Genomic DNA, 18,061 nt, shown 5'->3' with positions numbered 1-18,061 from the left:
CCTAATCTCAGCTCATTACCTGTATAAAAGATTAGTGGGAGCCAGAAATCTTGCTGATTGATAGGGGATCAAATACTTATTTCACTCATTGACATACAAATCAATTTATAACTTTTTTGACATGCGTTTTTCTGGAGTTATTTTTGTTATTCTGTTTCTCACTTTTAAAATACATCTACCATAACAATTATAGACTGATCATTCGTTTGTCAGTGGGCAAACGTTTAAAATCAGCAGGGGATCAAATACTCCTCTTTGCAGATCCTCTCCAAGTCATTAAGGTTTCGAGGGTGACGTTTGACAACTCGAACCCTCCACATATTTTCTATGGGATTTGATGTTTCAGCTAACGTGTATGAGGTATTTCTTTTTGTTTGGCTAGAGTTGATTACAAAACTGATACCCTCAAGTGATGTCTACATTCTGGCTTGTCTGATTCGGTGGCCTAGCATAATTCGGCAGATTTTATTTTCTGGTTTTATCCATGGGGTGTGAGGGTTTGCAACTGGCATGATCTTTCCCAGCAGGCTCCCAGAAGACAGGCATTCCTTGTCTTTGGAAATTATGTATAGTCTCAGTCAGCATTTTAAGTTTCTGATGTAGTTTGCAAAACAGATTGTTTGCGCCTATGATTACAGAAATCCAAGGTGGGTCAATTGAGATGAGTGGGAAGTAAGGTTTAAAAACAAAAATGGTTACAGTAATGGTTACAGTAACCTGCCTGAGTGGTATCAGTAACTCCCTACCTCGTCTCTGACTGTTAGAATGCAACAATGACCTTTCATTAATTCAAGCTTCCTTTACCGTGTGGGAGTGGGTTATGTTCCCACTTATGAACTACTGTCTTCTTCCAGTACCAGTCTAAGGGTCTCCCTGTCTCTGTTTTCCTCACCTAAGATCCCTTTTGTGGTCCACTTGGTATCCATTGTGTATTATTATTTTCGACTGCTCACTCTCTGACCTGTGTTTTACTTATCTGGACGCCTTCACCTCCCCATCTGTCAAATTTAAGCACATTTTAAATTAGGATCGAAAAAAAAATAAATGAGCACAAAAGTTACTGACGTGTATATTGTACCTCAACCATAGATATTTTTGTTATACTTGAAGAGAAAATAGTCACAGCGCACACAGGTTCAATCTAAATCTAGTTCTTTTGTGTGTTTAGCAAATCTTATCTTAGGCAAATACAATTATCAACTTTTTGCTCACTGTTTGACAACCAGGAAATAAAGATAGAAAAAAACCGAGGGGATTTCTACAGGAACATATTAAAGAGTCCATTTAAGTTCATTATATTTTTAGCGATTTAAAGGGACCGGGTCTCAAACCCCATAAAATAACCTTTAAGCTAGCTCTTAGTAAAAATATACTTTATTAAGGTAATCTAAAATGTACATTTGATTACTTGTAAACATCTAAATGTTTTGTGAGTTGATTGAGTTCTTCCATCATTTTAAATTAATCTTTTGGGTGCCAGTGAAGTAGGTACCAAATGCATTCACCTGTATTTCCTGTTCAGGCTACATTGGCCTTAAATGATCAATGCACTTTGAATTCACTTTATTGAATAACCCTGTAAATATCCAATGCGATTAAAAATATCAAAACTCTATTTCAAATGACATCAGCTTTGAAATGTTTAATATAGCTACAAATCAGTTCAAATGGAAAGATTTCGGGCCCATGTATAAACAAATCCATTGCCTTGAGAACTGGGTTTGGTGTCCTGCATATGGGGACAGCAGGGCAGCACAGCACGAGTGCATCATTAGACGCACTACAGTAGGCAGTGGTGTATCCTGGTTTTGTGCTGCCCTAGGCAGGACAAAACTCAGGCGCCCCCCTACCGCCCGCCCGCCCGCACCACCCCCACCCAACCCTTCCCCCGCCCCGCCTTCTAAATACACACACACACATTCACTGACAGATACGCATACACTAGCTAACAGAAACACACACACACTAACAGACACACTCACTAAAAGACACTCACTAGCAGATACACACACACTCACACTAACAGACACACACACAGTCAGTCAGACACACACACACACTAAGACATACAGACACACACACACACACACTAACAGACACACACACACTAACAGACACACACTCACACACACTAACAGACATACACAGACACACTAACAGACATACACACTAACAGACATACACAGACACAATAACAGACATACACATACACAATAACAGACATACACACACACTAACAGACATACACACACACACACACACACTAACAGACATACACACACACACTGACATACACACACACACACACACACACTAACAGACATACACACACACACAATAACAGACACACACTAACAGACATACACACACACACACAATAACAGACACACACTAACACACATACACACACACACTAACAGACACACACTAACAGACATACACACACACACACACACACACACACACACACTAACAGACATCCACTAACAGACATACACACACTAACAGACATACACACACACACACACACACTAACAGACATCCACTAACAGACATACACACACTAACATACATACACACACACACACACACACACACACAATAACAGACACACACTAACAGCCATACACACTAACAGACATACACACACTCACAGACATACACACACACACACACACACACCTTTTTTATTTTTTTTATTTACCCCCCCCCCCCCCAGCCTCCTTACCTTTGGGAATGCTGGGGGGTGTTCCCTCTCTCCCTGGTGGTCCAGTGGCTGCTGGGCGGCGCTGGCGAGGGAGCACTTCCTCTGAGCTGTCTGCTCAGCTCCCTCGCGCGCCGCAGATTGAGGCTGGGAGCCGGAATATGACGTCATATTCCGGCTCCCAGCCTCACTCTGCGGCGCGCAAGGGAGCTGAGCAGACAGCTCAGAGGAAGTGCTCCCTCGCCAGCCGCCCACCAGCGCCGCCCAGCAGATCGCCCGCCCAGAGGGCTTGCCAGTTAGCCGCAAGGCTAACAAGGCATTTGCCCTGGGCATTTGGGGGCGGCGTTTTTTGCCCTGCAGATAACACTTTAGCAGCACTCCTTGCAAAGTCCTATGGATTGGGGGCAAGCCAGACAAGCCCCTTTAGATAAAAAGTAAAAATTGGACATTTATCTGTACCAAATTCCACCTGAATTTGTCAGTTCACTCACTGCTAAAATTTGCACTGTCATGCCGAACTTACCTTTCTTTAATCGATTCTTCTTCTCTCCCTCTGTCAGGATCTGTTCTTCATTTCTTCCTGTCTGCTCTAGTTTTCTTTAAAACATAAGACAAGGTAGGGACTATCTTGTCTTATGGAGGTTTCCTACGCTTGACCAGCTTTGACCAGCGGAGGAACAAAGTGTGCTCCATTTCCTGTGGTCAGAGCAATTTTCCCACAATTCTTACCTTTCCTCCGTGATCTTGCGATGCTTCCTGTCAGTATACCCGAACGTCCTGTCACTGAGACAGAACGCTGGCGAAACTACTGAATTTCGTCCTAACAGAATGAGAACAGTTTCTCCATTCGTGTTAGGACGCAATTTGGGACTTTGTTCAGATGGGAATTTCATTCAAATGAATGAAAATCTGATCCTATTCCTGCTGCGGCTGCATCTTGAAGCCACTTAGTAGATAACTCCCTAATTCCTACAGTATTAGGGAGCTATCTACCAAATGGCTGAAAGACCTAAATTGGTCTTTCAGCCAAATGTACTAATACTAAGTAAAGATTACTTAGTATTAGCAAATTCTGCCCCTACTATGCTATGCAGCGAGTAGGGGCATGGCTACTAAACAGTGAGCAGCCAGTATCACCCTAGTATCACCCCTCCCGAGCCCTCACCCGTGTCGCATGAGTGGGGGCTATTAAACTGAACGGGGGACCTATTGCCCCCACCGGCCCCCACCCATGAGTGGCGGGTGGGGGCCTTAAATTATAATAAGGGGGGGACCTATTGTCCTCCCCCCCAGCTCCCACCCCTGAGTGGCGGGTGGGGGCCTTAAATTACAATAAGTGGGGGGGCTATTGTCCCATGAGCGGCGGGTGGGGGCCCTAAATGAAAATGGGTTGGGGGACCTATTGTCCTCCCCCTTGCCCCCACCCATGAACGGCGGGTGGGGGCTCTAAATGAAAATGGGGGGGGTCCTAATGTCCTCCCTCCCTGCCCCCACCCATTATTACATTAAAATTTAATAAAGCGTATCCAGCACAGTCTCATTCAGGCAGCTGGACTACCCACTGTGAGCTCACAATTTTGATGATTTTTCATCCAATCCAAACCTTCCCAAAGAAAAGCATGATGGACCTATTCCATTTTATAAATCCAGTGGAACTTTGGGATATACATACCCACTGGAATATTTAGGCTGTATTTGACTTATTTGTCTATGTACCTGACAGCTCTAGGGTGTAGTACAAAATATGGAAGAAGACAGCAGTTCATAAACGAGAACATGACCCACTCCTACACAGTAAAGGAAGGAAAGACACCAGAAGGTGACAACAGCCTCTTTAACTCTTTAACTCTTTTTTTTTTTTGCAAAGAAATGTGACATTCATTAGCCTATATATAGTACAGGGGGACAATAAATATGAATTGAGATCTATGTCTGTTTTATATACAAATCTGTCAATCCCAAACTGCTTTGGTGCCTGGCAATGTCTGGGAGTAGGGCTGCCCAGTAGATTTGAAATCATTGTGTGCACAGCCTCAGCTTAGAGGCAACAATTCACTATCTCTCATGGTGGCTTGAGGGAGCTACTCACAGAGTCCTCGCCATCCACAGGGTTCCTAGTTGCCTCAACTTTGGTTCTCACGCCTTGGCGTCTACTTCCTACCGTCTGTAGTTTTTACAACCCCAGTTGCCTTTATGGCATTCTGAGTGAATGCAGTGGAATGGACTTCTGCAACATTAACACTAGTGTGTAGCAGTCATCCTTTATTAAGTCTGATTTTGCATCTCCCATCCGAAAGAGCAGTCTCCATAATAAGATCGCACCTATAAACATCCAAAGTGCACACAGTACAGTACTTATTAATTCTGTAGCCCTGGCTGAAGACACCTGATGTTTCTCTGATCGTTCTTCACCCCTTCTCCCAGCACTACTGTTCCCATATCATGCCCTGTCCCCATCACTCCTGAATTTTCTAACTTCTCAGATTGGGACTTGTTCATTTGACTAAAATACCCTGCTGCATGCATTGACCTTTGCATTGTGTGACTATACCTCTGCTTTCCCCTTTCTCCCATTTGACATTTGGACTCTCTATATGGGATTTTAGGTCCCCATGCCACCACCACTGACTTTATAGGAGCCTGTAGCCAAAACCAAGTGTTCCTAGTGGTTGTGTTTATTAGGGTGTCCTGAAAATATACTGACAGCTAACCTAACACCCATGCAAGGTGCGGTTAAAAACGGCACTAAATGACTAAATATGTCTAAGACTGTGGGGTATGGTTACAAAGCCTTGCATTCGTGTATACATAAGTGCCGTGTGTGTATTTCTAGAGGAAAGGATTGTATGGTAGGGTGAGTGTGGCAGGGTGAAGGGGGTGAGTGGTGGGACAAACTGATAGAGGATGAGTGTGACAGGGTTGGGGGGTGAGTGTGACAGTACAAGAGAAGGTGAGTCTGACAAGATTGAGGGGGGGTTAATGTGATAGGGTAAGTGTGGCAAAGCAAGGGCAGGTGAGTTTGGTATGGTTGGAGTGGGTGAGAGTGACAGGATTAGGAGGGGTTAATGTGAGTTTGACAGTGACAGGGTAGGGGGTGGTGGGGGAGCTGTGACAGGGCAGGGGATGGTAGGGGGGCTGTAACAGGGAAGGGGGTGGTGGAGGAGCTGAGACTGTGACATGGTAGGGGGTCATAAATACCTTTTTATTACATTGATTCCCTGGTGGTCTGGTGAGCAGGCTGCATCCCTGGTTTTCCGGTGGGCTCCCTATCCAGTCTGCAGCTCCACCAGGTGCAGAGCTGCATATCACATGGTAAGTCTTGCAATCTCCAGTTAAAGCGTTGCCGTGGTAACACGCGGCAACGCCCTGATTGGCTGCGATCGCGAGACACCTCAGTCTGCAGCTCTGCACCCGACAGAGCTGCAGACTGAAGGCTGGCTCTCTTCCAGGCAGACTGACTGGAGGGGCCTCGCACCCGGCGGCATTATAGGCAAGCCGCCGGGCCCCCTCCTGTGACGTTTTTTTAACCGCACCTTGCAAGGGTGTTAGGTATATTCCACCCCCCTGTTTTTAGTTTGTTAACTATTAAAAGTTAAGTTTTAACATCGAAGTGACATCTGTCATTTGGCATTCACACTTTTCCCCTTATATTTCCCTTGAAAAAGAGGGAAACACACTCTTAAGGATATTTCGTGTGAATTTCTCTTTATTCAGTATTTCCAATTTTTATAAGAGACCGTCGACGTGGACGCGCAGGTCCAGCATTAATACGTTTCAATGAACCTAGTAGGCTCAAAGAGCAACAGTGGTGGCGTGCAAGTCACCAAGTAAAAACAAGAAACATTTCCCAGTAGGACTCGCAGGTCATATTACGAATATGTTCGGATAGGCCATTCCCCTTATTTGTTTAGTTGCTATAGCCGTTCTGGGTCACCCATTGTGGCAGGGGTGGGTCTTATCCTGCTTCAAAGTTATTAGCGTGTTGCTCCCTACCGGGTGGGGGAAGTCAGGGTGGTGTCCATGCCCTGTAGGTTCAGACCTAAGGTCTTCATTGTCAGTGGTGTTATCGTCTGCTATTCTGGTTCGAGTATTGGTTGTTTACTCTGTCGTGGCCGTGTCTGCCAGCTGACTCTTTTCGTGGGTGCTGTGTTAGCCCTGCTTTCCACTGTCCTATGTCTGACAGTGGACCCCTCTTTTGGATCTCATTTTAGGGGTGCCCATCCGCCTAAGATCCCTTCCACCTCTTATCTCCTCTACCGTGTCGCGCCTCTGCCCGCGGGTCCTTTCGGGGGAGGGGGGGAGGGGGAAGGAAGGAGGGGAGGGGGGAAGTCTTGTTAGTCCTTTGTCTCGCCTATCGTCCTCAGTCAGTTCAACATGGTCTGGAAGTCTGCTCAAGCCGTAGTCAGTATCCAGTGGGTCCAGGTCGTCAGATACGTCTGAGTCTTCGCCTCTGCCAGCAGGGAGAGCTCTTCTAGTGTTCTAAGCTCCTCCATGCATTGGTACCACGTCATTAGGGGGGGTGCACTTTGCTTTTTCCAGTAGAGAGGAATTAGGCTTTTGGCCACGTTAAGTATTCGGATAGTTAGGGATTTTTTGTAGGTTGATGTCTTTGTCGTTGTGTGGTGAATGAGAAATGTTGCAGGGGTCATGGGTGGCGGGGTGTCTGTGAATTTTTTTATGATCTTGTGGATGGCCGACCAGTATGGTTGTATGATTGGGCAGTCCCACCATATGTGGAGGTATGTACCCGTGTGTCTTGTACATCTCCAGCATGTGTCGTCTGTCGTGGGATCGTATATGTGTGTGTGAAGCGGGGTGCGGTACCAGAGGGCTAGGATTTTGTATGCTGTTTCTTGCGTCCCACTGGACGGTGCGCAGTGAAGTGAGAGGGTGCAGATTTTGTCCCATTGGTTGGGTGTGAATGTGGTGCCTAGAACTGTTTTCCATTTCCCCATGAAGCCTGGGGGTGGTAATCTCCTCATCCGCATGATCAAGCCATAGAGCGCTGAGAGGCCCCTCACCATCGGATCTGGGTACATGCAGATCTCTTCAAACACCGTAAAGGGTCTGAGGGTGTGATTGTTTTGAGTGGTCACCTGTGTGAACCCTTTCAGTTGTCGATATCTGAATTGTAGCATGAATGAGTGATTGGTGTTCCCGTCATGGCCTCTAGTGTTTTGATGCGGCCGTCGTCCGTGGCGTGGCAGAGCCTCTGTGTTTCGTGTCTCAGGAGTTGAACCATCGTCTTCAGTTCCCTTCCCGGTGGGAAGGCCTCATTATGGAGCAGGGGATTCATTGGGGACGGTGTGGTGGTGAGTGAGAGTGGTGTGGCCATTGCTTGGCATACCTGCATGGTTGCTTTAATTAGGGGGTGGGGGGCTGCCAGTCGCCTGCCTTGTTGAGGGTCCAGCCAGGGGAGGACCACTATCGGTCTCTCCACTTGCGCTGATTCCACATCTTTCCATAGTTTCGTCACTCCCTGTTTGGTCCACTCCACTATCCTTTGGATGTGCGTGGCCCTATGATATCTTTTAAAATCCAGCAGGGAAAGACCTCCCTTGGCCTTCGGCAGTGTGAGAACGTCGTGTTTAATCCTAGCCTTCTGCTTCTGCCAGGTAAACCTAAGGGCCATCGATCTGAGGGAGGTGAAAAAGGCCTCCGGGATGGCAGCTGTGATGGCCTGGAACAAGTAGAGAACCCTCGGTAGGATTAAGTAGAGAACCCTCGGTAGGATTAACCCTCTTAAGCACTCCAACTCTTCCAAACCATGAGAGGTGGACCTGCTCCCATTCCTTTAGATCTACACTCTTAAGGATATTTCACCCTGATGCTTTCTTTCTCCTGTTTTTTCCTTATTTCTACTAGATTTTTGGTGAAGTTAATTCACTCAGGGTTAACCCACACCTAGGAGAAAACTGTTTATTTCGTTTTCCAAGGATACTTTATTCATCCCATTGGTGACTTCAAAAAGGACTGTAACCAAAATTATTCGGCACTCAACATCAAATGCCACACATGCGCAGATACAAGCCTTGTCTACATGTTTCATAATAAAACTTTACTCTATTAAGGGTCTGCTGCCCAACTGCAATAAGGCAGCCAGTTCCAACAGGTCTTCCTGGGCCACAAAACAATCTCTACAGACAGTGGAGGAGATATGACATAAATAAATAGAGAAGACAGACATATAATAGAAACCTTGACCTCTTCGGCTTGGTGTCGTTCTACTCTAATAGTACTTTCTCAGATTCAGGCAGGGTTTTAATATCATAATTGCAATAGCCCCAAGCAGTGACATCATGCACTGCATCACACTACATGCAATAAGAAAGTGTTTTAGAATGGGGCTGGTAGGATAGAGGTTTTAGGGTTACAAATTGCTAAAGATCATTAATTTGTTTATTGCAAAAAACTATACCTAATCGTGCATGTGAAAAATCCAGCAAATTATATAAGCCAAGAAATAAAAAATTCATAGAATTTGTTTTATTGCTCGGTGTGTCCCTTTAACCCCTTAAAGACACATGACATGTGTGACATGTCATGATTCCCTTTTATTCCAGAAGTTTGGTCCTTAAGGGGTTAAATATATGGTTATTATTTACTATAATTTAATCTAAAGAGAATAAAAATGTCAGACAGGAGGAGCGTATAATAAAATGGCAGATTGATTGGAGAGAGAAGAAAGCAGAGGAGAGTGATTATTAAATAAAGCATAAGTGAGGAGGGATGTGGTGCAGGGAATGTACAGAGCGGACCAAGTGCTCTATAATTTTAGAAAGAAAATTGTACCTGGTGTGTACGTCTATAAAAAAGCAACTCCACAAGATATCTACAAATGAAACTCCAAAGTAACTGCTAAACCTAGAAATAACTCCACCTAGTATAGACAGGCCTCTCCTTCAAAATACCTGCCTACAATTATCAACTTATTTTCTTTGGTTTTTTTTTTTGTTGTTTTTTTTTGTTTTGGTTTACACACTAAAGTGTTTATTTTGTGAAAAAAACTCTTCATATAAATACTTGGAGAAAAAAAATATATTTTATAAAAAACTTTGTTTTGGAGTGAGATGCAGCTCCCACACACGCTAATTATCTATGACTTAGCTCTGGAAAAAATATTCACATTGAAATCATAGTGTTTTGTTTGATGTGTGTTTATAGTTGTGTGTGTACGCAGTGTTGCTTTCGTAAATTTTTACTACTTCTGTTTTTTTTGTTTTTTTTATACAAAGCACAAGAAGTTCTAAGGGTGGCCTTGATCTCAATAACACTGGTTCAGATTTTTTTAATTGAGAAGTGCAGTAAAGTTAAATACAGAGTAACATGCACCCGTCAGTAATACAGACAGAACAACACGTTTTACAGGCAATAAATTCTTGTCTGTAATCAGCTGGAGTTTGCGATCCAGTATGTCAACTAGGAAAGCACATAAAGTTACAAGTATTACGTCAAAAGCATGGAAAATTCAAGATCTGAAAAAACAATAATTGTCCGACACTATAAAACCATACACAGCTTGGAGAGAATAAATCTTTGTAAAGTATATGAAATTGGCCATTTATGATCACTGTATTTCTACAATACAAAAGGTATGGTGAGAATTACAGGGACATTAACTAACGTGAGAATTCACGTTATTCAAGTAATTTTCTAATTTAAGGCCATAGTAGCTAAAAATTAAAGTGCTACTGTCACCCCCCCCCCCCTTGCAAAATGAGTATTTCATAAAAAACTACATTGTCTCAGTATTTTTCTGATGCCTGACTCTTCTAGACATTGGATGGAGCTACGTCCTTCGAAAAGTGTAAATCTCCCGTCTGCAGAGGTTATAGCTGTATTTATGCAAGATCTGACGGTCTTGCGGGATGACCCATAGACTTCAACGCTATACTCTCGCATATGCATGTGCGAGAGTACATCAGTGATGTCGACCAGAAAAAAACTGAGAGGGATAGGTTCAGAAAAGTAAATCCTACCTTTCCCTGCCACCCCCTGGCCACCGGACCACCTTTGGGGGCCACCGGACCACCTTTGGGGGCCACCATCCATCGGAGCTCTTTGCAAATTCTGACTTAGAGAATTCTTCCAGTTTGGCTACTTTAACCTTTCTCACTTGAGTAAATAACCATGGGAGACATACAAAGTGAATTCAAAGAGAATTTTAAGGCCAAAGAAGCAGAACTGAAAGTCTAACTGACTTGGAGAATATATCCAGTTTCGCTATTTTGATTTTTTTTAATTCACTCTGAATTCTCACTTAAATGAATAACCATATCAGCTTCAGGTAAGGCCTAAAAAGTGGGCAAGTAAGGCATATAATAAAATGGGCTTTCTCACTTTAAAGGAAAGCCTTGCAAATCTGGGGTGCTAGATATTAAGTGTTGGCTAAAGACGTAAGACCCTAAAGGAAATATGGCCAGGTATTCTGGTGAGTTTGCTATATCTTAGCTTTTGGGGGTAACTCCACCTGTATTTGGTGCAATGGACACTTTGAGACCTCAATTTCATAAGGTTTTCAAATTATTCAATACTGTTGGGAAAACGTTTCAAATGGTTCAGCCTCAGAAGTCGCCATTAAAGCCCATGGGAATTTTGGTAGATAAATCATTTGGAGATTTTTTATTTCAGCATTGACTCATTTGGAAAGCTTATTATATCAACCTGCCATTGTTATCATCACCAAACAGCAGCCCGTCTTGGGAGATTCTGGATAAATTTCAATTTGTATCTTTCAAAAATGTATTCAGGCTGGCCTGTAACTATTTAGATATTTTTTTCTGGATTTTAGAAAACCATCCGCACAGTTTAAACATTTAGCACACAGTTAGAAGAGGTTTGCCTTCTTCTGGCAGAAAAAAAGACTAGTCCCAGTGACCAAATTATTTTGTAGAAATTGATTATTTGAACATGATATGGTTTAATTTCCCATCCTATCCTCATTGTAATTATCATTGTCTACTCCACTATAGTAGTGTAGACAACTGTGCGATTTGCCGATTTTTGTGCTATTTATTATTTATTTAATCTAGGACATATGTACATACAGACATCCTGCTTCAAAATTCCACGGATATTTGGGGTGGCAACCTTTAACTGGTTTCCATTCTAACTCCTTCTCTTTGAGTAATTTGCTATTTCTCTTTTTTTTTATGTCTGCAGGCCTCAAAAAACGTGCTGAGGAAAGTGGTCTCGAGGAAGGTTTGCAAAGTACCAGTAAGTAATCTATTATTATTAATATTATAGCACCTACTTATGGTGTAGGGCTTTACAATTTCCAGCTGCTTCTGTACCTCTAGACCACAAGGTATGCGGGAGGCATGGTTGAGGGCAATACAGTCCATGACTGAGGCACTATTTGGCTTTGGTTGATATAACTGGACTTGGGGCTATAAAGGCATTTTAAAGACCAGGCTAATGTGATCGGGGCTTGTGATGATGCATAGTACACGGGCTTGACAAAGTATGGAGCCACATTCATGTTTAAATGATTAGTAAAGGATAATTCTTATATCATTGGGATTCTTGGGATATCATGATTTGCTTTTCTACCAAGTGGAAATAGTGGAAATGAGTTTACATAATCATCTATCCTAAAAAGGCTGATCATTTACTCAAAGAGCTTGCATTATTGGCTTACTGAAGCAACAGATCATCAGAGGAAAAACAATGAACCTACATGGGCTTCCAACGATTCTGAGTGGATCAGGTGGCTCTTCAACAGGATTGAACTAGTCACTATATGGTGATCAATAATGTACAATGGGTGGACTAACAGTATGTTTTTGCAACCAGACAAATTGGACGTACAATAACAGAGGGTGTTGAGGGCCCTGTTTAAACAAGCAGACATTCTAGAGAGAGTGAGGTAAAATGACACGAGAGGTAAGGGTAGGGTGTATTTCATGTACAGGAAAAAGGAGGTTACTGAAATAGTTTACAATGAAGGCTTATATTTTTGTGGATGATACAGTTGTAGGAAAGGAAGCGAGGGAAAGCAATTAAAAGTTTCATTGATATAATTTCCTAAAGAAGTGAGTTTTTAATTTTTTTTTGGAGGAATGGAGACTGGATGAAAGTCTAACAGAGCAGGGAGGGGAGTTTAGGAACTGTGCAGCAGTAGAGAACTCTTAAAGGTGAGCGTCAGAGGTGAGTGTACAGAGTCTAACAGAGGATAGATTCAGGTCTATTGACCCTCAACGGGACATACTTGTGTATTAGGGAGGATAGGTAGGAAGGAACAGTGCTATGTAGAGATTTGTAAGCAAATATTAGAATTGAGCCCTATATCTTATGAGAAGATAGTGTAAGTATTGACAGAGGGGGAGCTGTTAGGGTGGGAGCGGCAGGAAGACAAGTCTCGCTGCCGCATTCATTATAAACTGTAATGCATAAGACCACTGAGAAGCATTTTATAAGGCAGGAGAAGATAGAGGCATGGATCAGCACCATACAGCGTTAATCAAGGTGGATACGAGCTATGTTTTTGAGATGGAAGAGGCAGGATTTGACGATTGACTAGACATGATGGGTTGGAGTGAACACTTAGTCAGCTAGCCTGTGAGGTAGAGCCATTGATTTGGAGGGAGACAGACATACTATTCGCTGACACGCCATCGGGGGCTGCCCAAGTCACAAATGCCAGGGGTGTAACTAGCCCCTTAGCACAAAAGTGCAGATATCTCTGGAGGTGCAGCATTTCAAGCAGAAACACTGTACATACAGATGCCTACCACCATGACCACGTCTAAAACCTTTCACCTTAAAAATGACTATTAAAGAATATGCCATCTTAATCATAAGCAAATTTACCACCGATCAATCAAACCAACAGATCTAAAAAATGATTGCAAGTTCAAGACCCACTGTTCAGTCAATAGTCCCACAGTCCCAACCTGGTCTATGGTCTATTTTGTATTTTATCATTGTATATATATATATATATTTTTTTTTTTTTTTTTGAGATTGGAGCATAGTATGTAGAAAACTTGAAATGAAATGTCAAAAATTTGTAAACTTCGAAGAAAGGACTTTTTTTTTTTAGAGAAAGAGGTGGCTGGGGATTTAATTAGCAGGACATGGAATGAGAATATTACAGAAAAATAACATGCAAACTGTATGAGTACAGGCTTTAACTCCTAGCTGGGCATTATGGGGAATGCAGTCCATGGCTCAGTGCTAAAGGTTACCTTTCCTTAAACCACAGACATTCTGTACTTTGCCCCTATGTGTTTGTTCTTTGGTAAAAAAATGAAGTTTTAACTTGTTTTAATTGTTTAAAGGTGGAATAAAGCCTTTTTTACATTCCATACTGTGCAAAAATAAAAAGTATCATAAAAATGCAAAATAGTTTACATTAGCATACCTGCTAAACAAAATATTAGTGTGTAATTATATTCTAGTGTTAATTAATAAGCTGCATCGTTAGTCTTCACAGCTTATGAGTTTAACAAATAAAAATCCTTTAAAAATTTTAGACCATATGTTTACAGGTACAAATCCCATTGTTTACGTAATATTCATATTAATTGGCCTTTTTTGGCAAAGTGTCTGTAAAATCATAAAGTCTCTAATTATGTTCATAAGTGTTACCACTGATCCAAATGCCACCCTCCAGTTGTTTACAGATTTTATATATATATATTAGATATTACATTTTTGTAACTGCCATTAATAATGATTCAAGATTTATTAAAAGTCATTTTGTTTTTAATATGGGTTTTATCTGGTGAATATGTTAAGAAGAAAGGTACATGTTGTATCGAAGTGCAGAGATTTTAAAGTTTTTTTTTCAATGCCTCAGCTTAGTAATATATATGTAAAAATGGCTCATTTATTATTTAGTAAATAACAAAATGTAGAGACCTGATGTATTCTTGGTGTACACTGAGAAATGCGTTACATACTGGCAGGCACGGATTGGCCATCGGGAAAACCATGCAAATTCCCTGTGGCTGTGATGGGCATGGGCCAAGGCCAACAGGGGAAATCAATGACTCCCCTGCTGACCAATCCAGAGCCGGCGCCCACCTTGCTTGAAATATTCATGGCCGTTGGAGAGATCAGTAAGACCAGGGAGGCTACAATCTGCTCTTCTGCTGGGTTCAGATTATTCCTCCCACAAGCTCGCGGTTCAGAGCGTTGCCGCAGATTACTACGTTCACACACAATGCCTCCCTAACAAACAGTGGATCCTTTACATACACTCTAGATCTCCATAAAGCACACACTGCATGACCTGCATGCAAACAACATTCCTGACACACACAGTACATTTCATATACACACACTATGGATCCCTTACGCTCATGCTAGATTCTCTATAGACACACAATGCACCACCTATACACACACACACACACTATTTCTGACACACACAGTACATCCTATATACACACTATGGACACACACTACAGCCAGTAGACACACAACACAACTGAAACCAACCTAGTTACACAAAACACAACACAACAAACAGTTCTCCCTACACATACACACACTGCCACAATTAGCCACCAAACACATGCACAATACTCTCTGACCCCATTGTCCTCTGGTATCCCACTTATAGAGACACCAGAGAAAATCACAAGCAAACACACATTACACAGAGTCTTTTTCCCATACAAGAGCTCTTCAGCAGAGCACCACGCATGGGCTGCCCTTAAAGAGCATTAAACTGACATGCTCACTTAGGGGGGATATGTTGTTATTCATTTTACAAAAGAAGGTTGGTTGAATATATCTATCCTGGAATGCTGTTTTAAAATAACATTTTATATTTGTTTGACATACCTATCTGCAAGTATTGTCTTAAAGTATGTGAATGTGTAGATAGATTGTGATATTGTGATCCTCGTTTGTGCATTCAGTATTCATTTCTTATCTATCTCTAACCTTTCCCAAGGACAACCATTACCAAGTTAGAGAATATTACAAAAGTGAGGGAAATAAATTCCAGCTACCTACAATATCTCTGACATGGATACAATGTTATAATCCTGTAGCATATATGAAGATTATAATTTTAATTGATGCCATTTTTTTTTTATTAGTTGATTGATTAGTCGTATAGATCAGGGATAACCTGCCAACTTCTTTTAAAATGTATTATTTACCATGGTAAAATGAATTAATGTCTGGTGGAAATAAATTGCATACCGTCCCTACTTTGTCTTAGTATATTTGTTGGTCAGGTTTTAATTTCTTTTTAAATTCTTTATTTTTGCAGTGCAGGATTAGGTACACAATTTTAAGTAAACATTGTGAAGGATACATCAAGATAAAGCAGTGGTGTGACATACAATAACAGGAAAGAATGCACTGTTTTTTTTATCTATACATGACTTGGTGAATTGGCATGCATCAAACGAGTATTTAGATGAGCTTATTACAATTACGTTCAGTCTAGTGACAACATTATATACGAGTAATAATATGGTATTCACCAGGAGTATTAATCCTAAGATTTGGTCAGGCTAAGTAACTGGTGGGGTATAGAAATTAAATAAAACAAAATGAATATATGCATGCTGATTAGGTCAAGATATAACTACATGCTAGTTGCAACAGCAAGGGTTGTGGTTACAAGCAATCAATTAGTAGACAAGACTGGCTGCAATGCGAGCGTGCTTGTGTCGTACCAGAACCCAAGATGGCCACGCCATAAAGCTTAGTGAGCGTGACTTTCATAGGGTTGGTTGCCTATGTTATAATACATCGTTAGAGGACAAGATGTGGATGCCCCTGTGCACCTTCTGTCATTACGGCAGCATTTATAGCAGGGTAACGTAGATGCCAAATTAAAAGTAAAGGCAAAATTAAAAATGAGCCAGTGGGAGTATTCAAACAGTAAGGGTTTAACTGCTATGATATGCATGAAGCATAGCATCTCATGGTTCCCTCCACTGCGCAACATGGAACTCACGATTACTGTAGGTAAGTCCTGATTGTTCATCCAACGCCTGAAGCGTGGAGGGCATTGCTGGCGTGGTGGCCATCATGCAGGCCTTCGATGGTAACTTTCTGCCAGAACTCTCTTTCGCTGGACCTCCCTGGGCCGGTTGTTGTAGCTCGGCTGCGAAGTGTTGCGGACCCATGAGGGCCGCAGGGCTCGGTGTTTCTGTGGCAGGAGTCAGCTCCGGAAAGCCTCTTCATGAGGTGTAGCCTTGCAGCCACTCTTTGCATCGCTCTTTGCAGCGTTGGTCGGGGAGAGGTGCTTTGTGCTGCGTCGGTAGCTGGATTCGAGGTCAGATGCTCTAGTAGTGTGAGTCGCTTGCGTTAAGGTGCCTTTGGTTCTTGTGCGCGGGTGGGAGAGTGTATTTCTCAAGGCCCTCTGGTATTTGCTTTGCCTGACGGCCATCTTTGATGCTTGGGGTGCCTGCTTATAATATTTGCGTCTCGCCGCTGGTCTTATCCACGAGGCCACCTTTAGGTCAGCTTGTCGGTGGGTTGCCCCTCGGCTTAGCAGGGCTTTCCTGAGGCCTTCGCATAGCTGGTCAAACACTGCCATAGGGGACATGTGTGCTTTAGAGCGGGTGCTCCGCTTTGTAGATCTAGGCTGGGCGGCCATCTTGGTTGTACCTTGTGAATCTGCTGCCCCGCCATGTCTTGTGGCTGTGCTGCTCGCTTTCCTTGCTTTCGGGCTTGATAGCCGCTGCTTTTGGTCCGGTTTCCACCCGTCGAGCCGGAGCTCTTGTCAGATGCGTCTGCACGGTTCGGTGATCAGGCTCCGCCCCCCAGGTTCTAATTTCAAGGAAATTCTAAGACAGTCCGTGTAACTATTTTATAAAGATTTTATCTTTATGAAATCCTCATTATATATGGGGGTGTAGAGGGGCAGAGCAGCTTTAAATGCTACAATTCCAGCTGCCTCTGTCAGTTTCTACACAGATTAACGTGCTTCACGCTGGTGTTTTTCAGTTTGATATATTGTCTTTCCTGTCTGTGTAGTTAGTGTTGATTATTTTAGACATTTCGTATTTTCTTTGTATGTTACCATACAATATCAGTGTTTATTCATACACATGCCAAAGAAAATCGACACTGACTTGTGAAAGAATTCTGCTGCTCATAACAATACCAGTTTATTGCAAGTGCATCGTCATTCCCTGATTTGCTTTGGAATCTGCATCTATGTGATGTTTAGTCCGTTATTATATGTGTAATAAATAGCAAAAAATTACAATTAAATATGAACAGCAATGGTGGATTTTCTTTCAATGTGGGACTCTTCATCTATTTTTTTTATTATAAAAAAAATGCTTTATTGGTATTATTCTGTATGTCCCTCCCCTCCCCCCCAAATACAAACGCTATAAAAGTGTTTTAAAATAAAGCTTTCTTACCTTAATTCAG

The 18,061-nt window shown here is 42.4% G+C and overlaps 1 protein-coding gene across 2 annotated transcripts in view; it reads left to right on the top strand.

Moving 5' to 3' along the window:
• The window catches only part of LOC134585489 (kyphoscoliosis peptidase-like), a 71,907-nt gene that overhangs the window by 20,960 nt on the left and 32,886 nt on the right, over positions 1–18,061 (top strand). For both annotated transcript variants that reach the window (XM_063440911.1, XM_063440910.1), the window contains exon 2: positions 11,867–11,920. In XM_063440911.1, coding sequence (XP_063296981.1) covers positions 11,867–11,920 — 54 coding nt within the window. The remainder of the gene's footprint in view (positions 1–11,866; positions 11,921–18,061) is intronic.

This window comes from Pelobates fuscus, chromosome 2, assembly GCF_036172605.1.
Source record: "Pelobates fuscus isolate aPelFus1 chromosome 2, aPelFus1.pri, whole genome shotgun sequence".
Classification (NCBI taxonomy): Eukaryota; Metazoa; Chordata; class Amphibia; order Anura; family Pelobatidae; genus Pelobates; species Pelobates fuscus.
The sequence above is the reverse complement of the archived record's forward strand: the minus strand, read 5'-3'. Positions and strand labels throughout refer to the sequence as shown.